The sequence below is a fragment of the Anas acuta genome, chromosome 3, assembly GCF_963932015.1.
Source record: "Anas acuta chromosome 3, bAnaAcu1.1, whole genome shotgun sequence".
NCBI classification, from domain to species: Eukaryota; Metazoa; Chordata; class Aves; order Anseriformes; family Anatidae; genus Anas; species Anas acuta.
In genome coordinates this window covers 58930193-58950577 of record NC_088981.1, presented here as the reverse complement: position 1 = coordinate 58950577, position 20385 = coordinate 58930193, and the positions used below count along the sequence as shown (strand labels likewise).

Here is a 20385-nt window from a genome sequence, read left to right as displayed (position 1 = left end):
AGTTAACATCTGAATCTGATACAAAACCAAAACAAATTCTATTCTTCTAGCACAGAGAAAAATACATAAGTGATAATGTTTAAATAGTACAATACAACTTTTAAATTTGCAATACAAGTGTGAATCAAGTTTATATCTAGGTAAAAATGTATTTATTTCTATCACAATAGTTTTAGAAGGTGTCCAGCAAAGGCTGGAATTTTGGTGTGGCAGGCATACTGCAATCATCCAGACAAATCTATTCTGCTCATAAGTAACTTCTAGTCTAAATGTCAAATACCAAAAACGTAAGTTATCATCCTCTTACACATAAATAAAATTGAAACACACTGGCTTTGTCAGAAGTAAGCTTGTTCCCCTGATGTTCCCTGCAGTCTTCCTACTCTGATTATTCTGATCAGGAACTCATCTAGATTATAACATAGTTCCCCTGTGATTTCTGTGCATTATGTTTTTTCCACATGGAAGCCCAGAAATGATTAGGGCATGCATGTGGAAACTGAACCTAGAAGGTGCTCAATCATACAGTTTAGAGATAGCCATTGTACAGTGTAGATACAGCCATTGCCTACAGCTGACATACCTCAGCATACAGTAATTATATATATATTTTTTCAGTTTCTCATTTCTGCCAGAGTTCCTGCATTTCAATTACAGGCTTAACACAAAAATATATATTTTTAAGATTTTTTTTTATTGTTAAGAATTACACATTTGAAGTACTAGGCTATTGTTTAAGCCACAAAGGAAACAAAATTCTTTGTACAAAGCACAAAACAGTTAAATGTAGATTACACTACATAGACTTTCTCAATTGTGAAGCACTGAGATTATGACCTTTCCTGGACCGGACAAAACTGGCATTTCGGCATGAGAACATGCCTGGATGTACAAGTTAACAGAATTGGCTAATGTCATCAGCTATAGCAGTGTAAGCTAGGTTCATTAACTTAACAAAAGCTATATGTAAACTGTGGACTCTTCCAAGGTTGGATTTGAATCTTGATATCAAAGATGGTATGACCAGGAAAAAAAAAAAAAAAAAAAAAAAAACACAAAAACATGACTTCTCTTTAATAGTTACAGGAAAAAAAAAAAAAGTATCTCAGTATCTGGGCCACAAGTAGTGTTCTTTCTCACCTAACAAGTTGCAAGAAACTATCTCCACCCAAAAAATACACTAATAAAAAAATGAACAATTAAGTGAATTAAATCACTTAATTATATATCACTTAATACATAAAGTACCATCTTTATGGTACTTTCTTGCATAAAATATCCTTGTTAACAAGAAATGCTTTCTGCGCACCTTGGTGACAATAAGCCAGCTGGCATGAACAGATATAATCTTCTCTTTTACCAGTATGAGCGAGCCCAGCTTTCTTTGCTCTAAATATGATTTGAATATACATAACACTGCTCATTTACTTTGTTCAGCAGGGAGAAAACAAACAGTGACTAACTTTTCTTTAATACTGTACAAACGTTCATGGCAAGAAAACTAAGGTGACAAAACTGGAAATAAAATTAAAGGACCAATCAGTAAAATCCACGTAAAAAGATATAAACATATTGTTAATGCTAAATAAAAGCTTAGAGAGAGGAAAAAGCCCTCAATATAACTAACTTAGGTATTCAGGGAACTCGGGAAGACTTCACAATTCTTCACAATTCACAGATCTTACTGGAGATCTGACTTTGGAGGAAGCTCACACTGCACAAAGACAAGCTGGAATGCCTATTTAATGAGAATTACTCATTTCTAAGGTAGCTACCCAGAGAATGACATCTATTTAAAGATAAAATATCTTGCTTTTACCAATTTTCCTTTATTTACTGCACAAGTGTGGAAAGTAGCAACTGGAGTAGCAATTACTGCAGAGTAGCCAACTGGTAAATCCATACAAAGTAGTATGAAGACAGGGTGTCTGTAACTACTCATCACATGCCAAATTTCCTTTATTTACAAAATACAGTCAATAGCTTCCTTTCTTTCACATAATCTGCCTGCATTATTTTAAATTTCATTTCATATTTACTGAAAAAAGAAGAATGCTTAGAAAAAAACGTTTCTAAGAAAATAATATTCTAACATAAGGAAATAATACAGATTTTAAGGATCTGGCCTGCTTCTTCTGGCATTTTCACAGAAGAAAGCTAGGGGAAAAAAAGTTTTGTTCAACTTCTCCTAACACAAGCAACATAGTCTAAAAGCAATTTATAATTGTGTCCAACTGTCTTAGAATTAAAACCGACAAATTGAATGAATTAGCATAAAAAATATTTCACAACAATTTCCAAAACCACATTTTATAATAAAATATTAAGATATATGAAGGTAAATTACAGCAAAATAATCATTTGCTATTAAGTATTTACCTATATAAATCCTCTAATAATACCTGAGTCATTTCATACTAACGTTTGCTTTGCTATCACAACTATTCAACAATATCTGCTGGACTAATGAGGAAAAATAAGTTTGTATCCACTAACTAAAATGCATAAGGTTATAGGATTTCAGACCCCAAAAATGGTTTCGCCATGCCTTATAAAGCACATCCTTATAAGTGCGCAGCTTGGAGTTGCTACGTTTAAAGTAATAACTGCAACAATTTCCTAGAACAAGAAAACTAGAACAAGAAAAAACATTTCTTAGCTTCTGAAAAGGAATATTGGGGGAGGGGGTAAGGGAAATATAAAGAAAAATAATACAGTAGTCTTCAAAATCTCCTACTTCATTTAAGAGAGCTTATTCTAGTGGAGTGTATTGTACAGGTCATCAGAAAAATGATTGTCTCTGCCTACGTTATAGCATCATGTTTTCCATGAATATGATAATTAAACAACTGTAACCCAAACCTACTATCATGCAGCAGTCACATCGATGTGACTTGAGTTAGCTATAAAAGTAATTTTGAGAAAAGTAACCTTGGTAAACATTTTAAAATCCAACTTCAGTGGATTTTTAAAATTATATACTAATCTGATGAAATGAACATTAGTAACTCTTCTGGAGAATTACCACACAACCCACTGGCAAATAACATGATAATGCCACACATTTAACAGTATAACTCATATTTTTATATTCACACACGCACACATACACATTATTCATGATTTTATGTATTTCTATCACAACTTCCCTCTCACTCATCTCCACCTGATCCCCTAGCAAAGCTGAGGGAAGCTCTAGTCAGTTTAGTCACTCCATACAAACTCTTCCATATCTCTTAGCAGTTGTTTTACTCTTGCTTGAGCTTCTGGTAATTTTTCTATATTCTTTTACAGAAGGGGTATCCAGAACAAATTTAAGTATACAATACATGGGCTCACTGAAGATTTCTTAAGTAAAAACAAAAAAACCTCCTCTCCATATTCACTTTGGAATAGGATAGATCTTTAAATTTTTAAGACTTCCTGCAAAAAAATAAAAAAAAATAAACAACTAAAAAATAGCCACGATTTCGCTTCTAATAAGAAAGAAAACTATTTTTTTTCCAAGCATAGGATGCACGATAGGGGGAAAAAATGGCTTCCTACCCATTTGCAAGTTTTATTTGGGAGGAACTTACAATAATTATATGAACTCACTGAGGGTAAAAAAGAGGTTTTGAAAATACTGCCTATTTCTTATACATATGATATATAAGATTACAGAATGTCAGTAGTTCCTCTGACAACTTGTAGATAAAATGTTGTAGTGCAGGCAAGATCGAGTAAAAAAAACTATTTCGGACAGCACAGCCATTACGGCATCTCCCTGTACTCGGCCAAATACATTCACATAACTGGCAATATTTTAAAATGAATCCTCTGTACTTACTATATTGCGACCTTCTGGTTTTCCATCTTCAGGTAGAAGCTAAGTTACTGTAACAGTACTTCTCTTCCTGACCTATGCTAAAACCCAGAAGTCAGGCATGGTATCTTGGAATCTTTCAAATACAGGACAACCTGGAAGGCAGATTCTGACAACAGCAGCATAAAAAGAGACACCATTTCAGCATCTGGCTCTAGGTCTTTGTTGCAGACAAGATGACAAGTTTCCAGCTTCTTCCACCTGATGGCTTAGATGGCATCAGTGTCGTGTTTGTGTATTTACTACCAAGTCTATATATCTTTTCTGAAAAGCAGTGGCTTTAAATTCTATAGATGAGTTCTGTTTTGCATCTCAACTAAACTCTAAAAGGAAACCATCACAGAGAACTACATATCATAGGATTTGACATATACTGTATTAAAGCATCATATATGACAATGTAGTCATACAGCTTAATGATCAACGTGCACTACATTCAGTGCAATCTGAGGTAGAAAGCTTCTGGATGCTCTCCCAGTACCTACTCTCTTAATAAATTCTGGTGTAGTAATACACTTAAGGAACAAAAAAAAAACAACATTTGTAGGTAGTTCGGTGTATAGGGAAGAATTCTTCTACATTCTACTCATGTAACATTATACTGAAAACCCTCTGAGTAACAGAATTTTGGTAATCTCTTCAATAACCTTTTAATATTTTTTTTGTTTTGGTTCAGAAATATGTCATGAAGATGACTGGAAAAAGCCAAGCATTTTTAATTAATTTAGAATTATTCACATATTAAGTGATAAGGCAGCCAATATATAATTGATTCTAGCAATCTGCAGAGCATAAATAGATGCTGTCCTTAAGGTTTTTTTCTCTTTCAAGTTACAGCATGAAAAGTTCTGACATTAAAAAAAAATCACAATTTCACAGCTAGGATATTATACCTTTAAAAGAAGTCCTTCTTTCCATATCTACATAACATGTATTACCCTCTTGCTTTGCAAAGTTATAAACAGGTATTTTGATTGCTAGATGGAAGTGAAATTTTAAGGACATACGTAGTAACACTGAAATAAATGCATTTGAGTTCTTTTAATGACTAGAGATGGATTAAGTGTTTTCCTATCAAAAACTTCTGTGAATAGAGACATACATTAGCATTAGTTCCCTAAGGCACAGATAATTGCTGCCAAGATTCACTACACTGCAATTTCCTTGTGAGGTAAAGAAGCCAGCTCCGCATTCTGGATTTATAAAGAAATTCATACTTACATTTCCAATTGAAATGGATACAGAAATATTTTTATCACACATGCTGTAATGTTGTAGCAAAACAATCTAGCTTTTGTGAATTCCTAAATCCTTGTAGTCCAATATTCAACTCTTGGTTGTAATTACATGTTTTCTGGGCTAACAAGGATGGTAATGGTGTAGAGGAGAAGGAAAGAAACTTCTATCATTCATTAAGGTTCACGTTTAGGTACTGAAGAAGAAAAACAACCAAAAACATTGATCTATAGGGACTAGAAAGGAGGCAGTGGTCACAATACCAAAAATACAGCTCATACAGGATCAGAATTTTTTCAATTTCTGTCTAGCTTAAACTGAATTTTCACATATTCGTATTACATACATCTCCCAGTCATACAGCTAAGTTGCAGACCTCTAAACTCTGCATTTACAAGTTAATTTTATGTCCATCAGTTACTGCTGTTACGTACTTGCAGGTGTCACCCAGAAATCTCTGGGCTGACACATCTGTTGTCTGGAAACTCCAAATTTGTCTCATAAAGCCTGATTTCAGGTCAGGTATGCTGCCAACAAGGCACACCACTAACATGCTTTTTCCAACATGGTACTCCCTATATATGTCTGTGACAAGGCACTGGTGTGCAAGCATGACCTGTAGAACAGTACAAAGTTTGCATAATTTCCAGTCCTACACAGCATCAGACAAATACATACAAGATAACACCTGCATTCGCATTTGGATTTTCACATTCCAACCCCATCACGCAGCAGTCTGCCACCATATGTATGGCTTAATAGACTGCTGTCTCCATTTTTGGCAGACTGACCATCTTGTACCCAGGCACTTGGACATATTTTCTCATATAATCAGCTGAGATTAAGCTTTTATTAGGCTTACTCTGACTAACACCTTAGCAAAGCATTGGTGGGAGTACACACTTTAGCAAAGGCTCCAGGAAAACCTACATTTACTTTTATGCAAGCATCATTTTTCACATGAGAAAGAGAGCTGCACATGTGTATATGTATATACATCCAAAGTTATAAAGTATCAACTAATTTGCAATCTGGATTTAAGTTTTAATGTTAACATATTACCAGGATTTATGTAAATTCTGCCATTTAGTCATGGATGTTACCAAGTCATATAGAATACAAGCCCAGAAAACTATGTAAAACTGCTGCTCATGGGTAAATAAGCATTATTTCACATTGAAATATATAATTCTGCAAAGTTAAATGAATGATAATTACTAAATTGAAATAAGTCAAGAGAAATTAAAACTTCTATCTGGAACCATTATTTTTTATATATATATATATATATATATTTTAAAAGAACTTATTTTTAAAATTAGATGCTTTAAATGGAAAAAATGAAAGATGAAACTATTTCATTAAAAACAGCAAACATATTTTGAAATAGTATTTGTGTTGCAAGCTGCTAGTGTCTTCACAGACGAGTAACAATAAGAAAGCATGTCAAACATGCAACTTATCAACAGGCTGATTAAGGCCAAAAATTGTACTTGCAATGCTTAGTAAAATTGATTCTGAAGTAAGTAACATTGATGGCAATATATATATATATATATATATGTCTGCAATTACTTCACAGTCAACATTCATCCCAGTTTTCCTAACAAAAAATAGGCTTATCTACTTAGATTGATAATCAGTCCATCAGCTTCTTAATCCCCTGCAAATTTTAAACCTCCTCCAATCAAATTTTAGTCAAACTGAACAGAGGAATAGAGGTCTTGGAAATACTATGTCCTTAAAGTTTGATTAAAGGTAGACCAGAAAACAAAACCCCAAATAAGTCTGTACATTAACAGAAAGGTTGGCAAAACCATACATTATCAAATGCTATAAAATCCACACAGGAAAGAGACAAATGAAAATCATAGGAAACCATGCTTCATGTATTGTGCTACTCAAAGGAACTACGTGGTTTACCTTGTTTCTTACACCAGTTTCATAATCTGAGGGGTGCTGTTGCACCACTGTCTAAAGATACCGCCACAGTAGCTGTGCAGCTCTTGAAAAGCAACAGCCATTTCATTATTCTTGCTTAACTACTCCAAGTTGTGCAGAGTGGACTACTTTAACTAAACTGTAAGTGGAAGATCAATTACTGGAAACTGTAAAGCCATCTACTGCAATGACATAGCAAACCTTTCATGAAATTCCACTGAAAAAGAAAGATGTTACAGCTATTTTGTGCTGGCAAGGCAGGGCAGAAGCATCAACTGTGATTCACTTAAAAGTCATACAAAATGTTCCCACCTATAGCAGAACCGGGCAGTCCTTTAATTCACGTGCATAGCCACAAGGCATTACCCTTTCTAGGAATGTGAAACTAAGACTACATCCGCATAAGTATTTTTAACTTGAAGACATAGCACACCTTCTGAGTGTCTCCCAGAGTCACTCTCACCTCCTGTGCACTGCTCCACATTGTAGTGTGGTTCTGGTCTGCAGGAACAGGATTTGTCTTGCTTAGTATCCCTTTTTCTTCTTTACAAGTCCTACGTCCTGTTGACTTCCTCCATGCTAAGGCTATTCCTTCTTGTACTACTCTTTCCTAACTGCTGTTCCACCTAGTGGCAACGTATTTCTTCAGTCACCCAGTGTCACGCTACCCAAGACCAGCAGGAAACAACACTACCCAACAAATCATGCTGAGCAGCTAGAGCTCCTCTGGCAGCAGGACAACCTTATGGTAGTGGTGTTGGGAAACTGCTGATGTCATGACTGTCACTGTATGTAAGGAGATCAATGATCAGTGTTGCATGAAGTTCAAAAGATGAAGGCTTTCTTTTGAAGATTTAGGCAGACAGCTAGCTGTTTGTGGCAGCACAACAGCTGTGTCCTCACTACAGAGGTTCTGTGTTGCTGTAAAGATCCTGTTCTTATGACTTAAAAAGACCCCTGTAAGGGCACATCAGTATTCACAGACTTCTCTTCTGCATGCTTGCAGCTGCAACCTTACGAACAACTCCCTGTGACAGTACTCATGATTTCAACTAGAGTAAGCATACTGCCCTCTTACAGGGAAGAGGTGAGCTTACAGAACTTCAGGTGGAACCACAGAATTGGTCCCTGGTCTGCAAAGAGGTACTGAACTTCTTTGGTTTGACCACAAGCGCTATTCGTGACTTCAATAATACTGCAAAGACCAATGATATGGCAACAGCATCATGTAAAACAAGTTAAGATTGTATTCAGAGTCCCAAGAACACTAGTGCTGGCAAGTACTGGTTGGAGTAATGCCTAGAGTCTTTAGCATTAAAAGGCTGAAGCTGTTTGTCATAGTGGTGATCTCCCCACCTCTGCATTCTATCAAGCATAAAACACTGCAGAAGCTGCAGGCTTCCCTGCCTGCCATCAGCCACTATCGGTGAATGCTGACTGCACACTCCTAAAGGTCTTGGACCTTTCTCCACTGATAGCCTACAGAGCATCACAGTCAGTTTGGCTTTGGGGAGGAAAGGTCTTACAGGAAGGACGCGAGGTACAGAGTTCCTTTTATTCCTTGTTTCAGTGGATCAATACAGAGGATATTAGTTGTGGGCAACGTACCCCACAGGGAAGAAGGAAAAGGATGCTCTGGTACATCTGTCAGCACGGGATGAGTCTACAGCACATATGGTGAACAGTGTCAGATAAGAGACACTGTGGGACAGTGATAAGAGACACATCACTGTGGGAGACACTATATGCTTTTTTTTTTTCCTATAATAAAATATTTATTATCTCAGTCTTCCTCTGTAGACAAGAAGACATCCAGAAGAGAAAGAATAATTTCTTCTAGAACATCTTCCTTAAAAAAAAAAAATTGTCCCAGATTCAAGGCTACATGCTCACATTCAGCTTCAAGGCACCAGGGCTTACTTGTAGATGAGGAGGGACATAATGAGAAGAAACAAACAAACAAAAAGGCTTCCTTTCTTATGTGAGCCATACATAATGGTACAGGCAGCAGCAACATGCTACCGTTTCACTCAGAGTGGTGAGGCACTGGAACAGATTGCCCAGAGAAATGGTGGATGCCCCATCCCTGGAGGTGTTCAAGGCGAGGCTGGATGGGGTCTTGGCCAGTCTGATCTGGTGGGTGGCATCCCTGCCTATGGCAGGGGGTTGGAACTACATGATCTCTGAGATCCCTTCCAACCCAAGCCATTCTAAGATTCTACAATTACCCATGCAAGCTACAGTATGGTATATCATAAAGGGGTCCACTAGAAGCTCACAGTCCAGAAGGCAGAAGGCTGTGGGATAGCTTTTCTTCAGGTAGTTTCAAAGTACAGGCATAACGGGAATGTAGGGAATCAGACTAGACCTAAACCAAATCAAAACCCCTAAAACTTGCGGAGAGTAGCTACAGTATCCTCAGCAATAAGTACTTTCATCTAATCGTCTGCATCTTTTGTGTTTCACTAATTAATGAAGACAAAGCCGAAAGCTACATAAAATCAATATGCACTCAAAAAATACTTAAAATGAAAAACATGCAAAACCAAATGCAGATCATGTCACCGTGAACAGCAATCATAACTGCGCAGTTCTGGAATATTCTGCATTCTTGTCACAAGCAAAATAGTCTCAAGTCTTTACTTAACTTAAAAACCTTTTGTGATTGGCAATAATTACAGATTCAAATACCGAGAAACAAGCAAGACAAACAGTCAAAAAACTCAGAAATACCTTTCCTCCCTCTTTGACTGCCTCAACTTTACTCTGAACACCTCTCCTTTCCCTTTCCAAGTCTCTAGTCCCTTTGCTTTTGCTACTGCATTATACATATACATAGTCCCTTTGGTAAAGCAATGGGTGGTGCAGAAGGCTGGGATTAGCACACAGTGGTTCCTTCTTTTGGCCTCTCCTGGTTTCTTACTCTTTTTCATCTGCTTTAGTGTGAGTCCTCCACAGACTGAAGTCCCCCCTCAGGGGCTGTATCTTCTCCAGCATGGATTCCTCCATGGGTTGCAGTTGTTTCAGAGGCATACTTCATCTGTCTTTTCCTTTGTGTTCCCTCACACATCTCCTCCTGTGTTTCCTTTTGTGCCTTTTCCATCATCTCCCTCTCTATTTCCACTTGTATAGTTCCGTCTCTCCTTCATTTCTCAAATCCTCCCTCCTGTATCTCCAATTGTGCCTCCTCATGTGCTTCCCTTTGCCTCCCATCCACTCTGGTGTCTCCTGAACCTCGCAGACATACCCTTCCTTAAATATGTTTTCGCAGAGGTACCATATGCTCTTCTGATTATTTCCAATTGCAGTGTTCAGTGGATCGATACTGTCCTTTACAGAGCTTGCTGGAAATGTCTGTGTCCAGCACAGGGTAGTTCACCTCCTGTCACACAGGCCAGCCCTGCAGCCCCCCACTATGAAACTTCTGCCACTTCTGCCAAATATAATTGTAGAGGTGAATAAACAACTTCAACCACCTCTAACAACCTTTCTAAAGCTCAGCCATAATGATCATATTGATCCAGGGAGTAAATTGTATGAATGGCAATGGGTATTAACAAAAAGCATTCCTTGTCATCAATGCTTAATAAACAAGAGTAACCAAGCTTTACATGATTAATCTCTTCCAAAGAGATACTTACAGATGCATTAGAATCAGTGATATGTATTCATTTCTGATGGGATTCAAAGACTACATAAGTATGTTTTGTTACATACACCATTCACAGAATATGAACTTTGCCTGAGGAAACTATGTATTCCTGGAAAGTAATGAAAGTTGACTTACCGTAACAGAATCAAGTTTTTGTTTCAGCTTTTGCATTCTCATTGATGTTCTTGCAATGCTGACAAAATGATCTGCTGGAGACATCACTGAACTTTTTTGCATAGGATTTTCAGAAAAACTACTAAAAATTTGTGGTCCTCTTGGTGCAGCTGAGGTAAGTGATGAGCTGAGATCTTTTACAAGTTCAGCTTCCTGTTGTGCAACTATAGAAACAGCCAATATTAACATATCAGGTGAAGTCTTACATTATCATAGGAGAAAAAATTTCAAAGACCACTAGCATTTTACCAGCCATGTCCTCAGTGAAACACCGTAGTATCTTGTAAATAGTGCAATGGGGAAAACCTCAAAGAGAAATGAAGTTTTCTGCACAGTCCCCTACTTTTCCCTGAAGCCTCCTGATCACAATGGCTCCCCTTCTATTATTTGTGTTCAGTAGCCTCTCACACTAAGCTGGTATTATGGTATTGATGATAGAGTTGTGGTCTCCATGAAGAAATATTGGGGAGGTGCGAGGGAAAAGGAAAGATTTTCAAAAGGCTAGGAAGCATATAGCTTGCCATGAGTTCAAGTCAGCTATTTTACAGTGTATATCTCCTCAAGGCTTTTTCAAACTAGTTCAAGTGAGCTTATTATACTTGAGGAAAAATTCAGAAGCTGATAGACACGTATATGAGCATAGGAGCCATTCTTAGGAGGTAAAAGACTCTTCTAGAACAGGACACTTTCATTAAAAGTTATGCTCACTCATTTAAACACATCATTTGACTTTTGTCATTTTTATACTGAGCTCTCAAGCCAACAAAGGTTAACAGAATTCTTCATGCAACTTCTGTCCAGGATATTTATAAAAGTTCTTGTGCATGTAAAACACCTACTGTTGGAGTCTGAAAAACTGTGTCAGTGACTAAAATTAGTATTACTATATGATTAACTCTTTCAGTACTAAAGCAGTAAGACTATCTTCTGAAAGCAAGCTGTATGCTTTCAACCAAAAAAGGAACAAAAAGTTACTAACAGACCAAATAGAAAATGCCACAATCTATGCAAAATCTTACTGTCACCAGTGACTTAGTTAAACAGTCAGATGATACAAATAACTACCAGTGTGATATCAGCGTGATCTCTAAATATACACACATTAAACTACCTTATTAGCTTTTTAAAGACTGTCTACTAAACAGTCAATTTTTTTTTTTTCAACTGACAATTTTTCCATTCTCTAGAATGCAGATATCTTACTGGGTTGAAGTTTAGTACTGAATACTGATTGTAAAGTCATTCCACTTTATTTTCCTGTAAAAGTCAACCAGTTCAATAGACAAATAACCTGAGCTGTGAGATTTGGTATGAGTAATCTCATTAGTACATGCTATTTAAAAAGTAAATGTATAAAGACAGGATTAGCTTTATAAACCTATATTTACTGCAAATATAATTCAAACAAAAATCTGTTAAAGAGATGCAAAAATTAATGCATAATGCACATTAACATTAACTACTGTCAAGATGTAACATGACATCTGAAACTATGTGCTTAATTGAAACAATGACACTGCTAAAGCTAACCACAAAAACACAAAACCAGAGAAGACTGCAAAAGACAGTCTGGATTTTGTTTTGCAGATCACAAATTCAAAGCTAGCATTTCTCACCAAATTCTCTTTAACATGCAGATAACATGGAGAATAAACATATCTGCCACAGATACTTAACACTCATTAATAAAACAATCTATACACTCATATGAATTCACTTCTGTAGAGCTCTTCAACATTACTTTTTAACATAACACAAAAGACTGAGTTTTTTTAAGCTGTTCAATAATTTTCAGAATGATGGTATTTTCTGGCTTCATAATCCACCCTGATTCTGAAATGAGGATTCTAAATATTTACATGATGCTTCCTATGTGCCATAAAGTGCTGACAGACTCATGCACAACAACACAGTAATACATCTAAAACTGAAGCAGCAAAGACCTGTAGTTATCGCGAAGTTCAACCACCCTGTTCAGAGTAAAGTCCAGTCAGTTTTTCATAGAATGGTTTGGATTGGAAGGGACCTTAAAGACCACCTAATTCCAGCCCTTCTGCCATTGGCAGAGATACCTCCCACCAGACCGGGATGCCCAAAACCCCATCCAGCCTGGCCTTGAACACCTCCACGGATGGGCATCCACAGCTTCTCTGGGCAATCTGTTCCAGCACCTCAGAACCCTCCAAGTGTAGAATTTCTCCCTTGTATCTAATCTAAATCTACCCTTTTTTAGTTTAAAGCCATTACTCTTTGTCCTCTCACTACACTCCCTGACAGAGTCCCTCTCCAGCTTTCTTGTAGGTCCCTTTTGGTATTGGAAGACTGCAATGTCGTCTCCCCGAAGCCTCTCAGTATCTCCCAGGATATAGATACATACTATCATCAAATACAGTTTTCTTTTTCCTTCAAAAGCACAAACACTAGCAAATCACTTTGAAAAATAGAACATTCACAAGCATATGTACGAAGAGATTTTGTACTGTACCTTTGTAATCATAAATATATACAAGTATGGGTTGGTTTTGACCAAAGGCACAAAATGACACCATGTGTTCATGTGGATGAAAGGCAACATCACGAAGTGGAGATGTGAAGGAGAGTTCAGAATATATTGCCACCTGATCTCCTACAAAAGTGAAATATGGTTATCAGTACCATGGAAACGTATTTGATACAGTTGACTAACTGCAGTATTTTGTAAGGTGCCAAAGAGCTGTCTTTGTTTAGCTTTCTGAAGTAGTCAATGATTCTGAAGCTATAAACTAATTCATTTTTACACTATTAAGATAAAGAGGTTCTCATCTTAAAAAGCTAAACACACAGCTTAACAACTTAAACGATATATTACTGTAGTATGGCATATGCAAGTACTTCGCATGTCACTGAGTTGTTTAAAGCCTGTATTACTGCAACGTAGTGACTGCCACTGTAAAAATTATTCGGACATTTTCCTTATTGAAAAATATTACTTGGCATAAGAGTGGTGGGTTTTTTTTTTGTTTGTTTGTTTTTGTTTTTTTTTTTAAGTTTTTAAGTTATTCAAGACATCGGAAAACCGGAAAACAGCTACAGCTGTGTAGCTACAGGAAACCTCAGAGGATGCATCAGGTTAGCTGAGTTGTGTTTTTCTGATAAGCAAGTTCTGGAAAGGTGGCGTTCCACAGTATTTGTTTGTGCTTGCATTTCACCAGAGATAGCTATCTTAGCGATGGATTTCAATTATTTAATATTGACAGTGGGAGTGAAAGTTGACCAAAACACACAGACACACAGAAAAAAAGTTGACTGAAAACATTATTGTGCATTTTGTTTTAATATGTTCATCTGCATATTGTGGAATTGCAGCTGAGTTTAAGGTGCTCCATTCCTGCTAAATACCACAAATGCAACCTCTCCCTAGTTATTTTCTTTAGAGGATTAGATCCTGAAAATCAGTAACAGCTATTTAAAAAGTAGAGCTAAGGCTTCAAGATTGAAACCTTATTAATTCATCTTACTGAATCAAGATTGATTCATCTTACTGAAGTTTTATTTCATACCAAAAGGGTGTTTCAATAAAGCTTAAATCTTGACAAACTGGCTTAAAAGCCATAAAATTACCTGTTTCTGGATTCCAGACATATGCCTTCCCATCTTCACTTCCAGAAAAAAGGAATGTGCCACATGGTGTTAAGGTGCTGTGAATCTTTTCTCTGTAATTTGTGGCACCTATGTATTTCTTTGTAGCCAAACTGAAGATAAAGAACAGATTGTAAACATAGCAGATACTTCCACATTAATAAACCCACTTCTTGCTGAGTGTAGTGTTTACCTTTTATTTTCCCTATTTTTAATAAACCTGAAATTATAGATAATTTAGTAGTATATCTTTGTCTTTCATCACAGAAAGCACATACTCAGATCTAGAGAATGAATATAGGTATAGCTATTTGAGTTTTCTTGATTCTGGAATTCAAAGAAAACGGGGAAGTTAGCACTATTATTCCAAGCTCTGCCAATATTTTCATTGTGCTTCCCGAGTTTGATTACATCCCGGTATAGCCTGCATTTATCCAGCAGCTCTCCTTAAAGTTTTCAGGCTGTCTCACTGGCTACAAAAACAGCAGGAAAAATCAACAAATTTCAAACATCAACATTAATTATTTTACTATTAATAGTTTTAATGTCATTTTGCTACTTAAGTATCCATTTGTTTTCAGTAAGACACTGCTGGTCAGCATAGTTATAATGACCTACTAATTAACTACTGTTAAATAGTTCGCTAACATCATGTAACAGAGAATTTGCAAAACTGAAGCATAAAGAAGCATAACCCAGCTTGTAAGAGGCTATCTCAAACATGAGGTACAGCTAGGAAAGAGGTATGGAAGTTCAAAGTGGAGACTAATATACAAGAAATACTGTGATACTGATTTTGAAGCAAGAACAGCAGTAGACCATGACAGCCCTCAAAGAATGAAGACATTAATATTTAAAACTTGTTACTGCAGAGACAATGGACATATGCTGGGAAAACGGTAATACAATTAATATGACCAGATGGCAGGATTACTTTTAACAATATTCTGGATAAATATACCTGAGATACAATTCTATTTGACAAGAAGGGGAAAAGCGTGTTATAATGATCACACTGCAAGACCATATTCGCCCAAACAAGAGCTTCTGGTGTGTGAACAGAAGGACAATCTCTCTGAGATGTAGAATAGCTCTGCAAAATATGAAACTAACCTGCAGAAGAAAGAAATCCCAAGGTCTGAACCAAAACCCTGATCACATACCTGAGTGACAGGACAGTAGCATTATCCAATAAGATATAAAAAAAGTTGAAAGAGGACAGTTCAGAACAACTATCTGTCAAAGTGAATTGTGTTGATCTGTGACCTCCACCCCCTCTTTTCTCATACAGGGAATGAACAGTTAATGATGACGTGTAAAATTATCACTGCTGGGTATCTGACCCTGTGGTTTATTGATAGACTTAAGCCAATGTAACTTTGGGTTGTGGTCAAAGCGGCAGTCCTGCTGCTATCCTCTCCACCCTTATTTTCCCAGGCTCTCCCTCACTTCTCTAGTTTTTTGGCAGCTATTGGATGAGTTAGATCAGATAGTTGATTAAAATGAAAATTAATCATTTGTTTTTTTGTAGGCTGATTTTAGTCGGATCAGTTCACTGATCTGACTTAGCCTGAATCCAAAGATCTGTAGAGCTGATACAGAGAAAATGCTAGGAATACATGGCCAAAGGTGTGGGAGACAGGGGGAGATGCTGTGTCCTACTGATAAATTGACTTAAAGTATTTGTGCAATTGCATACCATGTTAACCCTTTCTAAGAGGTTTAATATGCACATCTAAGTTTCTTTCTTAAACTATAACTCTCTACAATTTTCTGGAATGGTATTGATAGGAGATCACCACCAGTTTAAATAAACTCTACAAGTTACCTCAGTTAATCTACTGATTTCATGCTTTTGCTACATGGATAGTTTAGCCTTCTAGCATGGTCATTATAGTTTATCATTTACAGTTAAAAATGAAGAGAGACACTTTAAAATTGGAAAGTCTTCAGCTAGCTCAAACAGCCAATCCAATATTATTAAAGAGTGAGATTTCCAGGAGGTGGGGCGGGTACTTCCCTCAGGTAATTTCATGTAGAACACCAGAGACCTTTGATTTTCTACATGGTGAGGGTCACCCTTTGGCTCCTTTCATCGAAAGGGAGTCCATGAAATTAAAGATGAGATGAATCATTCACAAAGAGCATTCACATCTGTAACGTGACTTTCCAGAAGAGAACGTTCAGGTGCATCTTATCAATGTGTGCAACTGATGAGAGTGAGACTCTTCTCAGCTTTGCATAGTTAAAGGATAAGAAGCAATGGGAACCAACCATAATACAGGATATTCCAATTAAACTTATGAAGAAGCTTCCTTTACTTTGAGGGTGAACAAACACTAGACAATATTGCTCACAGAACTTGTGGAGTCTTCATCCTTGGAGACATTCAGCTGGACAAAGCTCTGAGCAACCTACTCTCACCTAGTCTTAGAAGGGGTTGGACAAGACACTCTCCAGAGGTTGCATTCAACCACAACTTGAGTGATTCTATCAACCCCTTGTTTTCTACTGTAATTTATTTTTATAAATAAATTTTATAAATAAATTTACTGCCATTTATTATTAAAGCATTATTTTCACAACTAGTAAAAGTAAGAAAATAAAAAATTGGGTTAAAATGTTTTACCACTTGCTCAATATAACCATTATATACATTATTCTGTACACATGATTATGAACTCCATTCTATTTTTATCACAAAAACACTCTTCCACAGTCTTTCTAAAGCAAAACTAAGGCACAAATATATGAATATTATAATTTTAAAGTTAGTCTCAGGCCTAGATTCCATTTTTAAAAGTGAATGCAATCTTTAGGAGATTAGGGTAGTTTCTTTCACGCTGCCTTCAGTTCCCAAGTAATCCAGTCATTTTTAGATACTCTGTTCTAAAAGACTTACCCAACATCACACAAAAGGTATGCAACACAACAGTGTTTTGAAACCATTTCCTAGCCCTATTATTGCTATCCTTAGTTATTAGGACATCTGTTCTTCTTCACAGCTCTAATATATTTAGTAGCTTATGGCACCTTATTTCCCTGCTAAATAAGCTTTAAAAACAAAGGGAAATATGTACTAATATCAAAATCTACTTACATTCTGAGATCCATAACTCTCAGGGTACTGTCTTTGGCATGTATTAATAAACGCCTTCCATTTGGATGCACCTCCAAATGATTTATTGGAGTTCCTCTAATATCATTTTCTTTTATTTCCTACAGAAAAAGGTGTTTTAAAACTCATGTTTGTAATCATTATTATTAATTTTTCTCTTGCATTACTCTTTTCGTGCTCTCTTCACTCTGTTCAAGTACTGAAAATGTCTGTTCCTAGATTAAGGCACTGTATCCCAACCAATCAGCTTTTCACAACCAAAAAAACAGATTCTATTGTGACTCTAAACTTCTGAAACACAGTTGATGACAGAAATGCTGATTGAACACTACACCTCAGAAGTATGAACAAAGTTGATTTGTAAAACCTGTGGTCAATTTTATTGTTGCCTCTAGAGAATACGTTTAATAAATTAGCATCTATCTGTTAATAACATTATTAAACTTCAAGCATTTTCATGTTATATACATATAAAATTAAAAATGCAAAGTAATTCTGAAGTGCTAAATCAATGAAACATAGCATGTTCTATCAGTTGCTTTGTTGTTAACAAGTTGTTTAAAGAAAATACACCTTTCCAGTTAAACAAATGTTAACATATTAAAAAAATGAATTCAAATCAAATGACTAGATTTGGAACAGTTCACAAATATTACAATGCTAGTTTAAGAAATCAGTATACCTTATTAATTCTCCAATTTTGAAATAGGTGTTGAGAACTTCCTTTTGCAGATGTATCCCAAACTATTATCAGTCCTGAACTATCTCCTGAGAACATGTGGAGCCCTGTGAAATAAAGGCTTCAAGTAAGAATACCATGCAAAAGAACAAATAAAGGATTTATGAACAATAAACAACTTTTTCTATTGTTTTTGTGAATAGGCAAACACCAGTGCTTCCCTCTCTTTTGTTATGATTACTCAGTGCAAATACATTGATATAGTTTAATGGTGGACTTAGCAGTGCTAGGTTAAAGGTTGAACTAGATCATCTTAGAGGTCTTTTCCAACCTAAAGGATTCTGTGGTTCTGCTCACACTTGCATGCTGGAAGCTGAAACCACAAATATGCATTTAGCAAATAAGTCAGATGCAGGGATGCTGAAAATGTTGTTAAATGTATTCATTTTCTACTCATATTCCAGGGAGCCATTAAAAAAAGAACATTTATAGCTTAATGAGTGTTACATGATCATCTACTGTTTACCTATACATTCTCTGGAAACACCTTGAACAAATTCCAACAGTTATTCTTAAGCACATTTTATTTTATTTTATTTATTTATTTTTACAGAAATGCATCTTTCCTCTTCTTAGTACCTACTCCTATGAATATCTCCAAAAATGAAACACAAAACTACTAATGATGTCACTAATACCAGAAGTCAAACGCTTTCAAGAATCTTATTCATTCATCTATCTTCAACTCTTCCCATCATCTAGTAGTACGTCAGTAAATCTCTCACACCCACTTTCAGCTATTAATCTACCTGCTAACATTCCTCACAATGTCATAACTAATCCGTCCTTCTCTCAATTTTCAGCATTAGCAGAGAAAGTGGAACAGTTCACCACCTTCCCACTTCTTCAGTGTAGCATTAAAATTCTCATAATCTAATTACTGCTACTTTATTTTCCTCTATCCTTGTATTTAGTTGACAGCTTTGAACAATATAGAGGAGCTGTCTTCACTACTGTTCTGATGTACTGATCATGAAATCTTCTGAAGTGCTAGGATAGTTCTCTAGAAGCTGGTTTCAAAGACCTACCTCTGTTTTTAAGTTACCACATAATTCTTCCACTTACTTCTTTATCCCAACTTACTTTTTCGAACTTACCTCTCTACACTAGCTATTAGGCTTTCCATCTGCATCCTGATGCATTTGCATCCTCTGAATAGCAGCTTCTGTGCTCTATTTTCTGCTAATTTTTGTTGCGATACAACAAATCATTAGCTAACAACAGCTAGCTACAGGAACAAAGCAAACTAAACTACTATAAAAAATTTGCCCTGTCATGATTGCTGGATATATTTGTTTGCTTGTCTTTTCTATGCTTACCTTTTCTGATTATTCTTCAATGATATCAGGGACTACACATCCCTTTGTGTTTGCCCAAAATAGCACTAAATAATGCACAGCACCGTTAATATTAATTGCTAACACTGCTAAAATGACTCTATTTTAGCAACATTTCATACTGCCGCTATGAAATGAAGCTCAAGTAACACTCAAACTGATCTTCGATTGAAATGAGTAATATTTGAAGTAATAATATGTATATACCTTCTGCATCAAAACAAAGTGTGTTGATGAAACTTTTGTGACCATCAAGCTCCTGTAGCAGTTGCCCATGGATTTCTTTCACATTTGCATTCCAGATTCTAATCACAGAGTCATAACATCCTGTCACCACCAAAGACTCAGCAACTGGGTGGTACTTTGCAGTGTAAACAAATGAAGGATGAGGGAAAACTCTCACTGCAGATGCAGCCTGTGTTTCAATTTTCCACATTCTAAAAGGAAAGGATATCTACTGAATAAAGCAATCAGACACATGTATAATTAACATATTTTGTGCTAGTGGTTCTGAAATCAAATGCTTGCAAATACTTAACAGCATTTGTTTATCTTACAAATTTGTTCCACCTATATTTAATACTTCAATAGCATTTTCTCAAACAAGATATGTTTAATACCTCACAAAGTACTCCATCTTCCAGGTAACTTCATGACTACATACTCATTTAATGGATATTTTGCACATTTTTGAATACACAATGC

At 36.2% G+C, this 20385-nt stretch overlaps 1 protein-coding gene across 4 annotated transcripts in view; it reads right to left on the bottom strand.

Annotated features, from left to right (window-relative positions):
- The window catches only part of AHI1 (Abelson helper integration site 1), a 90683-nt gene that overhangs the window by 47210 nt on the left and 23088 nt on the right, over positions 1–20385 (bottom strand). For all 4 annotated transcript variants that reach the window (XM_068677345.1, XM_068677347.1, XM_068677348.1 and 1 more), the window contains 6 exons: positions 19888–20117; positions 18287–18390; positions 17587–17705; positions 14469–14599; positions 13354–13494; positions 10830–11032 (listed from right to left, as the gene is read on the bottom strand). In XM_068677345.1, coding sequence (XP_068533446.1) covers positions 10830–11032; positions 13354–13494; positions 14469–14599; positions 17587–17705; positions 18287–18390; positions 19888–20117 — 928 coding nt within the window. The remainder of the gene's footprint in view (positions 1–10829; positions 11033–13353; positions 13495–14468; positions 14600–17586; positions 17706–18286; positions 18391–19887; positions 20118–20385) is intronic.